This window comes from Phalacrocorax aristotelis, chromosome 3 (genome assembly GCF_949628215.1).
Source record: "Phalacrocorax aristotelis chromosome 3, bGulAri2.1, whole genome shotgun sequence".
NCBI lineage: Eukaryota > Metazoa > Chordata > Aves > Suliformes > Phalacrocoracidae > Phalacrocorax > Phalacrocorax aristotelis.
Window position 1 is genome coordinate 41,100,989 of NC_134278.1, and position 17,608 is coordinate 41,118,596.

Here is a 17,608-nt window from a genome sequence, read left to right on the forward strand (position 1 = left end):
AGTACCTTGGATACAAAGTCCTTACAACTGCTTTGTCACCTGTTGACCACCTTTCTATCATGCCTTTACTAAAAATGGATGGACTAAGTGTTTCCTGGAAGTGAGTGCAATTACCAGTGGCTTTAGCAGGGACAAGAAGTTACAGGTGGCAACAGGTTCTCAGGCTGTACAGAGCAGTAATGCCCAGACTATCTCAGAGAGAACTGGCTTCTCCTACAGTAGTTTTAGTCTTTTTGTAGACACCTGATTGTCTTCACTGGGTCATTTTGTAGAGAAACCTGTGTTCTCTCCCAGGAAATTCAAGAGCAAAACTCCCAATAAGTTCCTAATAACCCAAATAAGCAGATCCAAGGAGAACTCCTGTGTTTCCCAGAGGATTTGGTTAGCATCGCAGAAAGTCCAGCTTATGTTCTTTCCTTAGTCAGTGTACATTGCAAGTCATACTTTAAAAAGATAGCCAAAAGAGCTTGGAAAGATGTAATTGTTTTAAATATGATTAAGACAAAGCACAGATCTGGGAGTATTCCTGCATGGGCCTGTCAGTGCAGTTCTGCTAGGGCAGCATGCATTTAGCAGTGTAAGCAAGCTTTAGCCAGCAATAACCTTGCCGAAGTGTTTCCTGGTACTGGATTTTTTGTGTTTGTAATGACCACTTCTGACCTCATCCTGCAAACACGCATGTATTTGCATATTCTTTGTATTTATTGGTATTGACGGGATAAGTCTGCTGAGTTGAGAGATGTATGCATGCACTCAGGTACTTAGAGAATTAGGATCTCAGGGGCACAAATGAAGGATGCACCATATATAAGCAACTGGCAATTATAGTCACTTGTTAAAATAGTTTACAGTGGCCTGTGAGGCACAAAAAGGAACATAGCACAGTTTTAAATAAATATAAAATTTTGGATTGTATATCCTATATTCTGCTGAAATGTGAAAGTTGCACAATTATTTATGCCACACATGAGTTGCATCTAATAAAAAAAATATATATCCTGAAAAATAATCTATCTTCCTTCCAATTAAAACAATTCTCCATTTTCTTTCTGTTAGCCTATGAGACAGTACTTCCATTTAATGTCACAATACTCTGTGGCTACAGAAGTTATCTATATTTATGAAAAAATGGACCAGTATATCAAATTAAACAGAATGTATGCGCCAGGGAATATTATCCTGGAGTACTTGTCGATGGCATGAGTGTCGATCCGCATGCTGACGTATCTCTGGTTTTTCCTCCTGCCTGAGCCCCTCTCAGACCCCAGCGCCAGCTGCACCATCATTCGGTCTTGTTTATCTCCGTTCTCGGACACGTAGTGCCCCAGTTCGTTCACATCCCCATCGTTGTAACTGCCGTCCATCATCATGGGCCGAGGCTGAGGTAGGCTGCACGCACAGGGAAGCTGTGAACACAGGTAAGCGCAGGATGGTTTTGAGTTGTGTCCAGATATACACAGCCATCCCTTTTCTCCTTACAAAAGCAGAGGAGGGGGAAAAGCCTGGGGAATTCAGGCTGTGGGGACACAAAAAGGAGAATGAGAGGATGGAGCTGGGCAGCATTTTTTTGCTTCTTCATTTTCCTGTCTGCAAGGCACAGTGCAGTCAGGGAGAGAGTGGGGTTGCTTGCAAAAAAGCTAATTTGGCTTAAGCACAGGTAACAGGGTGTAAATAAAGGTTGGACCTGCACCTCGAAGCTGAGAAAATCAGAGGAGAGGGCAGAGGGAATCCACAAGGAGGAATGTATCAGCCTTGCTCCATTTGAAAATAAGAACTTAGGTTATAATTTGATGTAACGAAGGCATAAGGGGGAAACTGTGTATAAGTTTAGACTGTGCCTGGAGGCAGGTGGGGGAAATCTGCCACATTACCTGAAACCCAAACCACAATATCCATCTGGTGCTATTCACAGTCTTGGATCTTCTGCATTAAAAAATATTTAAAGGTAAAATCCTAAACCCTATCCCATTTATACAGGCAGTGGAGGGCTATGTATGGAAGGTCCGAGTGCCCTCAGACTCTGAAGAAAGAGCAGTGAGTTTGGGTGTGGGCTGTCTGTAGTAAATCTTTATAACCAGGAATGCCTCACTGCTGGTGTCTGTCTGCCCCAGGCAGCTGAGAGCAGCACGCTGTAGTTGCAAACTTTTGAACATTTCCAGACATACATCTGCCACACCTTTTCCCAGGGGCATAAAGCTGCATCAGAGATAGAAAACCTCACCTTGTCCCGCAGTTTCCTCTCCTTCCGTTCCTGCACCGTAGTCAGGTAATTCACCGCCGCATATTCCAGCACTGAGAGGAAGACAAACACAAAACTGACCCACAGGTAAATGTCCACTGCTTTGATGTAGGAAACACGAGGCATGGAGGCGTTCACCCCAGTGATGATCGTAGACATGGTCAGCACGGTGGTTATCCCTGGGAATACACCAGCAAAGAGCCTGTGAGGCACTTTCAACCCAGACTCTTCATCACAAATACAGCTGTCATTACAATTTCCCGACATTCGAATTTACCTTGCAGTATTGTTTTTCACATTTGAGTGGTGGGTTTCACTGCCTGAGGAGGGTCCAGGCAGCCCTGGTTTCTTACTGGGGTTGTTCTGTCATTCTGTTGAGAACAGCACTAGTTCTGGTTTCAGCGTGTTGCTAGCCTGGCTCCCCGCCACGCCACCAGCCTCCCACCTCACAGCCAGTAGCAGCACTTTGACCCTACACTGGTTGCGCCCCATCTCTGGGCTCAGGGAAGTCCCCAGAGGCGAGGTATAAGTAGCTCAGCTTCTAGTTCATCCCCTCTGAACCACAGGCACAAGTGAAGCCTGCCTGATGCTGCTGCTGCTTCTGCTGGGTTCCCCAAGCCTGTCTTTTCTGTGTGCTCCTGGGAATTCCTGCTCCATCTGAAGTCACCACCCAGCTCCCAGCCCTGGTCAGTGCCTTCCCTGGAGCAAGAGCAGGGACTAATGGGGCCCCACAGGACAAAGCTGCACCACATTACACCATGGGTGAGCACAATGAGCACATCAACAGGGGCAGGAGGCCCTGTAAGTCAAATTTATCTTAGCTCTGAGGGAGGCTCTCTGTGACCTTCTTATTCCAGCGGCTAATTATGTCACATTAATGATCCCTTTGGAAGTTGAAATGATGTATATAAGCACAAAGGACTGAATTCACAGGAGTATCTAGGCACTAGAAAGTATTGCTAAAGGCAGTGCGTACGTCTCTCAAAAAGCAACAGCGCAAACCCTTATGCTCCTTTTAATGATGTCTCAAGGCAATGGATGCTGTTTCTAAACACAGACAAGGATAACTGCCCCATTGTTATCTCTGTTATGCCTGTAATATCCTCTCCACTGAGCAATATAATTTTAACAATAAATAACATCCTGAGGAGTGTTGCCTGGAATAAGAGGAAGAAAGCTCAGGCTCAAAGTCTGCCAAAACACAAACAGCACTTTGCTAAGGGTAAAGCACTTGCTTTAGAAGAAGATTTATGCCTATATTATAGTTCTGCTCCTATGGTGACTCCTTTTGCATATGGCTTCATCTTCTGAAGGGTGCTGCAGAAGGGGAAGCTGAATCCCTCACACTGCACTGTAAACTCATTTAACAATTTGAACAACACAGCTCAGCTGGCTGTGTTTCCTCCACCCTCCCTCCTCTAGCAAAATTCAATAAACTGAAATTTTGTCAGGGATGCAAATATTGATTTTCACCTTCTCGCTCACTGAAGTCTCTGAAGGATACTGACACTTGGCTCTTTCTGTGCCATATCTCTGTTAACAGCAATAAAAGCAGAGCAGGACATCTTGCTCCCTGATTTGCACCGCGTTCGGCTAGCTTTTGTGCAAGCAGGGAAGGCAACTCTTTTGGCACTGCAGGGCAGATAGAGAGCTTGTACGATGGCCAGTCCCCTGCATGAGGGACACACATGAGGCATAGCTGATTTCCATCCCACAAGGCAACGCAGGGGCAGTGCATAATGCAGGGGATTTTGCCTTGATGGTCAAGGCCACAGTTGCAGCAATTGTCTCTTAGGTCTGCTGACTACAAGACTGTGTTTACCTAAAGGGACTCTGGCAGGAACTGCGCGGCGATCGATCCAGAAGGACACCCAGGACAACATGACCATGAGGGTGGCAGGGAAGTAGGTTTGGAGCAAGAAGAAGAAGATGTGTCGGCGTAAAGTGAAGTTTATGTAGAGGCGATTGTACCACCCTGTATAACAGAGAGAAGGAAAAAAATAAGTCACACCAATGTCAGACTACTTTCAGATAAGGTAATGTTGTATCAGAGGAATAGTGCCATATTTGCATTTAGAAAAACACAGTTAATGACCACAGGTCATTGCAGTTTACAGAAAAGACTCCTTACTGAACTAGCTACCAAAGTCCAAATGTCTCTCAGGACCACATCTTCCAGAGAAGATAATGTAACCCATGCACCCCTAGAGTTTAACTCATGTTAAGGCTTGGTGTGATCTTGAAGTGGGATTGCCTTTCCAGATTACATAACCATTAAGATGGATGGCTCTGTCAGGGACAACAGCCTTCACATGGAGGAGAGACAGGTGCGATGGGCCACAGGGATAGAGAGACTTCCCAGTGGATAATCATCCATGGCCAAGGTCACGAGGCACAGTTTTGCACCCCTTCTTCCCCCAGCCCACCCTCTGGCAGGCACTCCGGTACCCACCTGTGCTGCTGTAAAAGGCAAGCTTTGTGGTGGTGTGAAACTCCTGGATGAGGAACTGGGACAGCGATATTCTCTCATCTGTTTTTAGGGAATCGTTCCCATTCTTCCAGTAGAGCATGAGGTCGTCTTCAGTGTAGGCATCTAGGGGAGCACAGCAAACCGTGGTGCAATGCACTGAGCCAGCTGCTATCGCACCCACAGCCCACGGTGTGCTCACACACCTTCCAGACTACCTGTGAGGTCCTGGCTGAAAAGGCCAAATGCCGCCGCCCAGCTGAGTGCCACAATGATGGTGAGTATGATTGTGGCAAGGAGTGGACTAGCTCACTGTCACAGGCCTCAGTCCTGATGCCTGGTGTGTTTTGTAAAACCTTTTGTTTCTCTAATCATAATTTCGCATGCATAACCCATGTGCCAGGTAACCCACAGCATCAGAACTTGAAAAAATGTCCATTATAAATGTCCTAAAAATAGAAGCAAAGAAAAGGAGACTGACAGGTAAACTTTTGGGTAAACTGTCTGCCTGTGAGGCACACATGAACATTATAGGTCCTGTTTTTCAAATACACGTGGAAATATAGTAATGTTAATCCTTTCAGATGGGTTTAGTAGCCGCTCTTCCCAGACAGGGAGAAAAAAATCACTTATAAAAGTATTAAAACAGAATTAAGATTCTAATTTCTTATTGCAAGTTAAGAAGGAGAAGAAAAAACCTCCTAAAAAGCTAAAAGTTTAAAAAGTTGCTGTATGAAATCTAGCCAATTTGTATATATATCAACTTGGGACAAAGGAGCTACATGCGGGTCTAAGCTGGGTTTATCTCAAATAGGTGTAAGAAATGTAAGAGGAAGGTGATTAATGTCACTGCCCCATCATGGTTTCTACACCATGGATCACAGAATCACAGACGAGCAGATGGTTCACGTGAATGGCATAGGGCCACTGAGGGCATGTATGCGTCTGAGGGCACTTGGGCACGCGGGCGTTGCTGGACACTGCTGACCTGCAGGCAAGTGGCTTGGGTCCTCTGGGGATGGGGTGGCAGCGGGGCAGCCTGGCTGGCTTTTGGGGACACTGGCAAGACAGTGCTTACAGCCGGTGTTTAAAAATACCGCATTGTTGCAAACACCATCTAATTCTAGAGAAAAAATACAGGCAGGGAATTTTTCTTAGTGTTAAAGTCTGCTGACTTTGGTTAGAGCTTCCATTAATGTAGCAGCAGTTTAATTATTAGTATAATTACTGATACGATTAAATACAGATTGTGTGCCTATGGGCTGCAGCCCTTGGCTCCCCTACACTTCCACTTTACTTACAGCTTTCAATCTCCAGAGAACACGTCTGTGTGTCCAGGGGAAAGCGACTAAAATCCATGTTGCACATTGCCGTTACTGTAACTCTAGGAATAATAAAAACCACTCCATTAAAAACTTGTCTTATTGTGTGACTGAAAAATAGTAAAGCTGTGAGTTTGGTTTTTTATTAAGTAAGTATCTGGCCAGTAACAGTCCACTGAAAATAAATGCCTTCTTTTCAGCTAAAGCTGTTCCACTTTAGTTAAAGCCATTTCTTCTTTTCAGCAAGCTAGTGTTAGAAAAGATGACTAGAAAGTTAGGCCATTACAAATTGCTACTAGATGACAAAAATATTGGAGAAGAAAATGGGAAAGGGCAGAGAGGGCAATTCTTCTTCCTTGACTAGCTGCAAACATGTCTTTGCAGAGATTTGTGCTTTCAATGGATGCTTTGTATCATAAAATAATTTGCATTTATCAAAGCCATCCTAGTGCCGTGATGGGTGCAGGTAGTTTTCTCCACACACCGCGAATTTCCAACTGCAGCATGAGAACCCAGCAATCACACCTGGGTATCAACCACCAGAGGGCACAGGCAGTGTCTTGAGTTAGGGCTGAGCTGGTATGCAACAGAGACCACTGAAATGTTCTGTCATCAATCAAAAGCTCTGGTCTTCCTATAGTCTGATTATCTCATTTTTAATAGCATAATTTTGTGTTTGTACTGGAAGCATCCATAAATATTGACTCAACTGGCTTGAAGTCTAAGGAAGTAAGTGAAAATAGAAATATAAATCATAATAGGGAAAGAATTAATGAATTACAGCAGGGCTAATGGTAGACGGACCTCTGTCACATAATAATAAAACCAAGATGCAGTCCCTTATGTCAGTAGTCCTTCTGCATGTGTGGGTTCCCACTGGTGTTGCTTTCCCATCCGGATTTAGTCCTTGAGTGAAGGTGTTTGGCTCAGATTTGTTGTTCAGGTGCCAGTGAAGTCTACAGTGGTTTCCAAGACAAGACAAAGCCTTGCAAAGAACCTTAAAAAGTCAGACACTGAGGAAAAAAGTATAACCTACAGGCAAAGGCATTCAGCAAAGGCAGGTAGGTAGTAATGACCTGTTTGCTCTTAAGCAGAGATCAGCATTCATACCTCCCCAGCATTCATAAAGCACTCCAACCTGCAGTCTCCACTGAATAAAATAATAAAACTCTGTCAATTTGCTATTCAAGACATTCACTACCATTTTGTGGAGCACAATTGTTTAAGCACAAGACTGTATGTGGTAGGAACTGAGTAGTTCAATATTCTTCTGTTCCCATCTTCTTCAGACAACCCTAAATGCTTGCATTGCAGATGACTGGCATCATGCAGCATGAAAGAGTATATGGGCATGCATGCTATAGCTGAACTTTATGTCATTTTATTGTCCTTTTTTTATTCTACTAAGGACCTGAGCAAACTTTGCAAAGTCCTAAGGAACACCTGAACCTTCTCTAATATGCTGACTGAGGAAAAAGCTTTAATAATGAGAAAGTAGACACTGTCCAGGCTGTGAATTCCAATGAATAGTCAGATAAAAATACCAAAGAACACAAAAATTCTTGTCAAACTGATACCCCACAGGGAATCAAGAATTGCTTTGCTTGCCTTCCATTCATAAAATTATAAAACACCTCCTGGCAGGCTCAGGTCTACCTCTGCCACTCCTAAGATTGCTGTCTAACATGCCCTTAAAGACCTCCACAGTCTTCCCAAGCAATATGTTCTGCAACCTTAGCATTAGTTACAGTTAAATCTATGCATCTTCTGCAACTGACTTCCTATCAGTCAGATTTTCCTTCTTTTTTGTCCTTCAGAATACATTATTTATCATCCTATGCTTAGCTTATTTATCATGTATTTTGCTATTTCATTGTTGTGGAGGTGATGTCGACATACTTGCATCAGATTATTGTACAGCAAGTTCCTCTCTAATAGATTTTTATGGGTCATTTGGCAACACTTGTTTTCTAACTGGATGGAGCTGCAGCCAAAAAAAGCAGAAGCACTGATTTTAGATTCTTTTGGAGATTAACAGATGCTCTCACTTAGTGTCTGCAAGTATGAAAGTAACAATTAGAAAGAAAAAAAATCCAATTTTAATAATCCTCAGACTCATAGTCAGCAATATTCAAGGAAAGTAGGTGTCTAAGCTGTAAGCAGCAACCCTGAGCCCACCACCCCATCCCTTGCCTCACATTTCAACGGCTCCTCAACACCAACAGCTCAGGGGTGCCTCTGCTTGCAGTTGCAGGCATCCCCAGGCACCTGGTGTCTGCTGCTGCACATTCCCAATAGGATTTCCATGTGGGTTGGGCTGATGGGCTCAGTGTCTCATTAACACCTGAGGTGCCCTGAAGTTTCACAGGCTGAGCCTGTTTGGCCTGCTTCCCATGAAAAATTCATGTTGAGGAGGGGGATGTCACAGGAAACCTTGAGAGCAGTCTGTGGGATCCTGTACTGTTTTTTAACCATCTCCTTGCTTCTGACATTCACACACACCCCTGCATTACTCTGGTGCAGGCAATATCTTCTTCTCAAAGCTGATCCACCAGTAGGAAAATAAGGGAGAAAGCCAGTGTTAGCATCACCCCTCAAACTACAGGAAAAAACTCTCACTTGTTCCCACAGAATAATAGAATCATTTAGGTTGGAAAAGACCCATAAGATCATTAAGTCCAGCCATTAACCTAGCACTGTCAAGTCCACTACTAAACCATGTCCCTAAGCACCACATCCACACATCTTTTAAATACCTCCACCACTTCCTTGGGCAGCCTGTTCCAATGCTTGACAAGGCTTTTGGGGAAGAAATTTTTCCTAATATAAAATCTAAACCTTCCCTGGTGCAACCTGAGGACATTCCCTCTTGTCCTATTGTTATTTGGGAGAAGAGACTGACATCCACCTCACTACAACCTCCTTTCAGGTAGCTGTGAAAAGCAATAAGGTCTCTCCTCAGCCTCCTCTTCCCCAGGCTAAACAACCCCAGCTCCCTCAACCGCTCCTCATAAGACTTGCTCTCCAGACCCTTCACCAACTTTGTTGCCCTTCTCTGGCCATGCTCCAGCACCAAAATGTCCTTGTAGTGAGGGGCCCAAAACTGAACACAGTATCTGAGATGCAGCCTCACCAGTGCCCAGTACAGGGGCACGATCACCTCCCTGCTCCTGCTGGCCACACTATTCCTGATACAAGCCAGGATGCCATTGGCCTTCTTGGCCACCTGGGCACAGTGCTGGCTCATGTTCAGGTGGCTGTCAACCAGCACCCCCAGGTCCTTTTCCTCCAGGCAGCTCTCCAGCCACTCCTCCCCAAGCCTGTAGCGTTGCATGGGGTTGTTGTGACTGAAGTGCAGGACCTGGCACTTGGCCTTGTTGAATCTCATACTATATTGCATTTCCAGTGGACATGTGGTAAGTGGAAGTCCTCCATGAGAACAAGGGCTAGCAATGGTGAGACTTCTCCCAGCTGCTTATAAAATATTTCATCTGCTTTTTCATCCTGGTTGGGTGTCTATTACAGACTCCCACCATGATACCTGCCTTGTTGGCCTTCCCCCCGATTCTTTCCTGTAAACACTCAACCCTATCATCACCATAATTAAGCTCTAGGCAGTCAAAACACTCCCTAACATACAGGGCTCTCCCACCGCCTCGCCTTCCTTGCTTATCCCTTCTGAAAAATTTAAGTCATCCATTGCAGCACTCTAGTTGTGCGAGTCATCCCACCATGTTTCCGTGATGGCAACTATATCATAGTTTTCCTGCTGCACAATGGCTTCCAGCTCCTCCTGTTTGCTGCCCATGCTGCATGCATTGGTGTAAATGCACTGCAGTTGGGCTGTTGATCCCACCGCCTTTTGCAGGGGACAAGCCCTAACTCCTACATGACCATTCTCAGGAGTTTCCATGGCTTCTAACTCATCCATAAGCTTTGCGTCTTTGTTGCCACATGGATCTCATGCCCACTTTAAGGACCACTATTTCACATGAAATAGATAGTGCACAAAAAGTGCACAAAGAGTCAAAGTCAAGTGTTTGCATTGCTCTAGGCATACATGTGAGTCACCAGGAGCTATATCCTTGCTCTGAAGCTTGTCACTTCATGTGCTGAAGGATGCTCAGTCTGTCTTGTTGTTTATCATCAAGCTGAAGTTCTGCTCAATATAATTTATATTTCTTCTTAATTACCCTACAAATAGAAATTGCACATTTTTTTAGGACCAGAGACTTTGTCATATTGTGAAGTGAATAACTATAGCTGCTCTGGACTTCTGTTCATTACTAGACATCACCCTCTTTCTTAGATAGTGCTTACCCTCTGCTGCAGTGCCCCATAGGGATTGCAGCCCACTGGCCTCCAGAGAACTGCTCCAAGGGATTGCCGCGTCAGGCCACAGCTTCCCAACAGCAGGAGCAGGGGCTAACTACCCACACAAGGAGAAGGGACACTGGTGGAACCAGCAACATCGGCATACAAATTGGCTTCCTGCGACAGGCACTTAGTGAGCTTGCACAGGGACTCAGATGTCAGTGTAGAGTCGACACATTAATTCTTTTTAATGTTGGTTGGTTGGTTTTTTTTAGTATGAAGTAATGCAAAAACACAATACAGGAATCAATTAAACCACTTTCACTTTCACTGCACTAACAGCTTACATTGACCGAATGCAGCTTTACCTGAGGCTATAAAGTACCTTCCCATCTGGCTGGACCCGCAGCATGACATTGTCTGTGGTGGTGTCATGGATGAAGGAACGCTTGGAGTGGACAAAGAACATGTCGGGAACCCAGATCTTCTTCACCAGCCTGCCGTCGAAGGTCATGCTTTGGTTGTTGGTGCTGGGGAAGGACAGCCTCTCATCTTTCCAGTAGTGCCTCAGATAAAGTGTCATGGTGAAGTCCTGCAAAAAAACAGGCTTCTGTCACAATGCCTTATCAGGATAGCAGTGAATTCTCCTCTCTGGGACAAGCCACAGGCTGTAAAGCACGGTTCCTGCAGGGACATCTGCTCCCTGAGCTGCAGGGGACACAACCGGCTGCAGCTTGTTTATTCCTCAGGTCAGACCAACTTACTGAGTTCAGAAATCAGACCCCACCCAGGTGTCGAATCCATCTCTGAAATGTGAATGTTGTGTTTCGGTGTCTGTGAGACCCTACAGGGACAAAAAGGCAGACAAGCTGAGGCAGCAGTAGGTGGAGAGTGCTGCCAACCACTTAATCCCGCAGCCCTTTGATACTGCATTTCTGGAGCCAACAGAAGAAGCGTTTGTTGCCAGCACTGTCCTCCATGCTGCTCCAGCAACTACCTTCCCCCAGGCAGCCAGAAAAGCGTGCTGCGGTGGGAGCTCTTCATCCAGCACAGCCACTGAAATGTTTGTGACTCATTATTTGACCAAAATGGGGTGGGTTTTTTTTCTCTTTCTCCCCAAATATTGTACTCTTAGATCAGAGGCATGCTCCTTCTCTTTGAGATCTGTTGTATTTGGATTCTGACCCTGGAGGCAGGTACACTTGGGTTTGCATTTTTCCTTATTTCAAAGGAACCCTTCTCGTGTCCAAACATAAGCTCATGCACAAGTGTTTATAAGCATGGTATCTTCCAGTGTAATGTAATATATTGCCCATAAACTCAGGGAAGTGTCTATGACTGACCAGTCTGCCCTGGTGCCTGGAGTAGAGGAAGTCAGGTGGGTTTGGAGTTGTTTTTTGAAATTATTTGATATTTGGATTTTTTTTCTCCACAGCACTTTCCAAGCATTTTGAAATAAGGGGGATTCTGCAGTCTTTTTTCAGTAGAAGTGTTTTTTTTTTAGCTGCAGCCTATGCTATTATAACAGTAAAGGTTAATATAATTCTTTGAAATGCTTTATACAGCATCCAGATGAAGCACCCAAAGCCACTGACCACGTCATTCCTTTTTTTGTTTGATCTATTCTATAGCATTTTTAAACAACTTTTCCCTGCATTCAGATTCAAAGAAGATACTTTTGGGAAACCTTTTACGTTGATTCCTATGTGTTAATGTGTCCTTTAAACAGTAATAAATTGACAGATGTTTGTTCTTCAGAAAGAAGTCAATGCCTCACTTTTTTGCCTAAAGTTACATTTATAGCTAACGTGGAAAAATCAAGTATTGTCAACTTTCATTAGAAATTATTTGTTAACACTAGATTTGGGTTATTAAACTGGGAATCACAACATTTTATAATGCATAATCTGAAAATCCCCCAAGCAACAACCATATAATATGTCCTTCTTCTTCCAGTCCATTTCTCAGAGGCACTATTATCTTCTGATTGTATTTGCAAAAGAATTTCCAATTCTGGGTAACAATATGCTTTTTCCTGCTTCCCATCTTTCCTCCAGGTAAAACAGCTGCCCTACACACACTGCAAAAGCTCTGTTAACTTCATGGTCAGGGGCCCCTAATAGACATTTATACATTTTAAAATCAATTGGACAAGAAGAATCTGATTTGTGACATCCTAACAAAGTTTTACAGCATCCTCTGTTATTTTAGCACTTTCCTGCAAATAGCCAGAAAGTAGGAGAAAAGGAAAGATTGTTGCATCTAGCTCCTCAAGCTTAAATTTAGGACAGAGTGAAGGCCTCTGTCACTGATGTCTCTTCATTTAAAAAGCAAGCAATCATCTTGCAAAGCACCATGGCCTTTTTCTTTAAAGTTGCACAAGTTAAAAAGAATTGATTCTGACAATATAGTCTTCTCCATCATTATTTTGCAAACAGCCAAAACTGACCCTGAATTCTTTTTTCTACCCAAGGCCATGCAATGCTTTTCCTGTGTTGCTGGGTGTTGCAGCACGATGTTATACAAGTAGCAGGAGTAATATTTTAAAAATGGGAAATCCTTCAAAATCATCATGCTTGCTTAAAAAATGAGTAGTGGGGTTTTTTAAATCCTGGAAATTAAGATCTTTCCCTTTGCCTTCAAGTCCTGAAGCCTTTCAGGGGCTCTCTGGCCATTTCACAAGCTTTCTCCTCAGCCAGAAGGGCTGGGACCACCCTGGGAGAGGCAAAAGCTCAGAGTCCCCACAGCTGGAGGCCAGGTTGCCTAGAGCACCGGAGGTGGGGGGACAAATGGAGGGCTCCCTGGAGCTGGGATAGTGTACACCCTGATGCACTCTGGCTCTGCAACCCTGCTGCACCCTGCAAGTGGTCATTTGACTGTAGCTATCCCAGCCCACGCAAAAACTGAAATTGCTGCGGTGAGAGGAGTCCCGCTGGCCGTGGAGCACGCAGCCGCAGCATGCACTGGCAGTGTGCAACTGAGGCAGCTGCTGAATGCCGGCGTGCTGCCACATAACCGTGCTCCTATCTTACCCATGGGAGGTCAGGCACAGGATCTTTAATCCTGTGGGCCTCGTTAATTAGGAGCACAGAGAAATTGGGGCTTTCTGTGAAAGCTTCAGAGCTGTTTGATACATTCCCTGAAACAGCAAAATATTTTGAAAAGTTTTCTGTATTGGGGTGTGATTTTTTTTTCTCTTCCAAAGCAAAAGCTGAGCTGCTCAGAGACTGGGATGATTTAGCAGGGTAGGTCTGAAAAGCTCTGGATTTTTAAAGGGTAAATACAATTGGTCTAGGTCTTTCAATGCACATGCAAAGACATCTCCCATTCCCCTTCTGTGCTCCTGCTCTCCTGCACACGCTGTTGTTACATGTCACGTACGCAAATAAAATCTTCTCATGGAGAAATATCCTGCAGAAATCATACCTTACTTTCAGTAGTGTCTGTGATGAAAAAAACCCCTGCAGCAAAAATCATCAAGACCAAAATCCATACCAGTTGGAGAGCATTTGAAAACTGTTTTCACATTACTAGATGTATGGTAAAAGTCAAAGGACATAGACTCTAAGGAATTTAGCCTGTGCAGAGCACCAGCACCAGTCCTGCATGCCCTGAAACCCTACTTCAGCATCTGCATGAAGATTCAGGAAGGACCAACAGAGTCTTACGCTTGTACCCAGCACACAGCAGGGGTGATACAACTGCTAATGTGCCAAAGGCAGGGTCTGGAGAAACTCTTTGCCTCTGAGCTCATTCTGACTGCCCTGTTGAGAGCACAACTTACCAGTCTGAACCAGTGTTGCTCTCAGGATGGCTACCTGGCTTCTGGTTGGGAGCTAGCGGCCCCTGACCACCTCAGAGCATGGCCAAAGTGAGACCATCTCTGCAGTATATCAAAGTGCTGTAAAACTAAGGCATTAATTAGTCTCCTCTGAGCTTTTAAACATGCTATCACTTCTTAAGAAAATGTAAAAACCCAAATCCATTTGGAGCAGTTTTGGCAGTGTTGTACCGTTTTTGTCCTAGAGAAAAGAAAATGTCAAATTTCTTCCTTCTGCTTCAAGGGAGATGAAATGGTAGTTTGAGGTCAATAGTAGTAATTGTCAGCAGAGTCAGATCAAACCCAAATCTGCTCCCTGGAGGCTCTGGAGTTTTTGTCCTTGGAGGTATTCAAACCCCACAGACACAGCCCTGGGCAGCCTGCTCTAGCCAGTCCTGCTGTCAGTGGCGGTTTGGGCTAGATAGTCTCCAGAAGTCCCACCTGACCTTAGCCCTTCTGTGACTCTTACCATGTCCACCTCAGAAATGCTGTCCAGACTTTCAACTTGGACATCCACCCCAACGGGAATTGCAGGGCCTGGGGGAAAAATATTAAAAGTTGATGAAGTATAAACCTGGTGAGGCAAAATAATCCTCTGGCTTTCGTACCTTAGAGATTAAAAATAGATGTTCAGCCTGAAATAGAAACAACAGTAAAACAATTGAAAATAGAAGCAACCGGAATTCATTACAAAAACCTCCTAATAACAATCAAAATCAGCAATGAAACTGACCTATTACTGACTTCCTCTTTTTGTTGTGTCATCCTACATGCGTCCCTTCAAAATTTAAAAGCAATTTTAATAGCTTTTAGCCCTAGCACTTGGGTTCAGGGCTCGCGAGACAGATGCCTGGCAGAGCATCCGTTCGCCTGGAGAGAAGTGGTGGCACAGCTAAGGGAACGTAAAAGAGTATTCCAAATTTTTCCCTCCCTTCTGCTCCCCTCTCAGGCTAATAACGTCTCTGAGAGCTACTCTGTGTATTTGGCTTCCTCATCACCCAGTGCTCAGCTAAGGAAAAGGCAGGGTGAGGGGAGGGGATGCATTGCAGGACAAAGGCATGTGCCACTGAGCCTGGGGCTCCCAAGGGGAAAGGTCCGACTGTGACCCCACGTAATAGGGATTTTGATCTTTTTCCTCCCCTCCAGGTTTTGACTCATATACCTCTGGCAATTACAGTACAGGAGATCTATCAAGACAAATAATGTTCACATTAGCAGACTGCTATGAAACTGAAACCTTTTAAAATTAATTGAACATGCTGGTATTTGGTATATTGAGCATTTAGGAATAAAATCTTCTTCCATCAGAGTATATAATGGTATCCTGGATTTGAATGACCATCTGTCAGCCAGAAAGGGTAGATAAATTACAACATTCTCTAATCCAATGGGCTGAAAGAAAACGTGTTCTCCTTCATCTGTTTCCCTGAAAGCTTAGGTTGCTCTAGCACACAGCCACAAAACTGTGAGGAAGCATTAACACATGGCAGTCAAAATATTTTCTTTTGGGTTATAAATGAAATGGCCAGGTCAGTATGTGTGGTACCTGATTTGATGATGCACACACATCACCATAGTAAGACAAAATCTTAGAATTTCCCCATCATCTGGGAATAAACAGAAGGTGTGTTTGCAAATTTTTATCAGAATAGTGTCACTGAATACCAGGAATATTACATTGCCTATATCACATTTCCATGTGTGTGACTATGCTATTTGCTCACCCAAGGAAGACGGCTATTTCACTGCATCGTTATCCCCGCAAGCATGTACTGAATTCACAACACAACAAAAATTACAGACAGAAAAGGGTCTGCTTGTCAGTCTGCTTGTTCACCTGAGTCCGTGTTACAGTATAAAGAAGTGACACTGTAAAACAAGAACAGTGACAAATGTGTACGTTTCATACCTCCAAAACCCGGTCTCATGCTGAAGTCATGGTCATCTATTCGCAGCAGCTGCTCTGACTTCATCAGGGGAGATTTGGTGATGTCAGGGCTTCGTTTTAGGATTGGGCTACCAGGAAGAGAGAAACACATCTATGAGCCCTGAGCAGTGCCTGTGAGAAGTACGTGCCCACTTCACTCCATTACCCTTTAGGCCATTTACCCCTTCGACCATAACCATGCAGTTGCTTGCAGTGGTTGGTAGTATGTCATTAAAAAATGATTCCTGTGCTTAACATACAGCTTAGGGACCTATGATAATTCTGGCACTGAGAAAACATTTGTTTAGTGACTTTTTGTTTCTGTAAAATTATCTCTCTTTATAGCACAGTTTGGAGACAGTCATTCAAAAGTGTGGGCAGGAGGAATAGTGTGTGTGGATAAGTGGGGAAATGGAACCGGGGGGAAGCATTTCTGACATTGAGCTATGATGGGGCGTGAGGCCAGGAATTAAAGAAACGATATATCAAATAAGCCACTGGCTGTTGCCCAGGAACAAAATGGAGATAGGCTGGGAACCAGGCCAGGAGGCAGGCCATGCCCTAACTTGGGATAAAATTATTAGCTCCTGCCCCAGATTTCTAATAAGGATAAAGAGGACCATTAAAGGCCTGGGAGGTCTCTGAGCATTAAAGAGCCTGGGAGGGTCATTCCAGAAGCTGTTGGAGTTGCACGAAATGCTGGGCGGAGGATGCTCTGCTCCTCCTCTACATCCAAGATGCAAAATGCTGTTCAGTGCCTTAGTGCTTTGGCTGGGCAGCAGGTCCTCAGCTGCTTCATCATGTTGGTAAAACCTTGCTGCCCTCAGCGTAAGCTGCATGGCAGCTGCTCGGGCGGCAGGAGGGCTCAAAGACAGGACGAGAGATTTTGCTGGTTCTCAGTTTGAGAAAAGATGGTATGCTCAGAGAGTCACTTGTCTGGATATACACAAGACAGGTCAGAAATAGATTAAAGGAAAACAGGACAGCAAAGAAACTGGATCGGGTACATGTTCTTGAGATAAAGCTCCTCCTAAATGATGCAGTTTAGCTGTGCTGTACTTCTCACAGACTCTTGGGCAGTTGTACCAGGAGAAGCCAATACAGTAATCTCCTAACAGAGGCCAGTGGTGTTACCAGTGATTCCTCTGTCAGACCCAGAGCTTCATCTGGACTATGGAGTGTCTTAGAAAGATGCTTTGTCTCAGTTTAATAATTTCTAGGAGTGGCGAGTCGCCTACCTTCATCAGTGAATCCTTCTAGTCATGAATTATCCCTCAGGCATTTTAAAAGGTGGCCCCTGCTTCTGCTTTAGATTTAAGTCAGCCTCCGAAAAACCTGTGTCACTGTGAGCATGTACTGGGGAAGTTTTACACCTGCCTGAGATGGGGGAGCGATATTAGCAAGCCATTGGCAAAACCTTCAACATTTGTGGACAGGCTTGACTGTGCTCAGAAAGGCACATTTACCCTGGCAGTGGTGGAGGGAAGGACTCACAGTGTGATGGAGAGCACATGGAGGA

At 44.5% G+C, this 17,608-nt stretch overlaps 1 protein-coding gene across 1 annotated transcript in view; it reads right to left on the reverse strand.

The window, feature by feature from the left end:
- Positions 1-512: 512 nt before the first annotated feature.
- Positions 513-17,608, reverse strand: part of GABRR1 (gamma-aminobutyric acid type A receptor subunit rho1) — a 32,199-nt gene continuing 15,103 nt past the window's right edge. Inside the window, exons 3-10 of the mRNA XM_075087271.1 lie at positions 16,072-16,178; positions 14,632-14,699; positions 10,711-10,934; positions 6,008-6,090; positions 4,692-4,832; positions 4,062-4,214; positions 2,222-2,418; positions 513-1,406 (exon numbers count right to left, since the gene is read on the reverse strand). Coding sequence (XP_074943372.1) covers positions 1,119-1,406; positions 2,222-2,418; positions 4,062-4,214; positions 4,692-4,832; positions 6,008-6,090; positions 10,711-10,934; positions 14,632-14,699; positions 16,072-16,178 — 1,261 coding nt within the window. The 3' untranslated portion in view covers positions 513-1,118. The remainder of the gene's footprint in view (positions 1,407-2,221; positions 2,419-4,061; positions 4,215-4,691; positions 4,833-6,007; positions 6,091-10,710; positions 10,935-14,631; positions 14,700-16,071; positions 16,179-17,608) is intronic.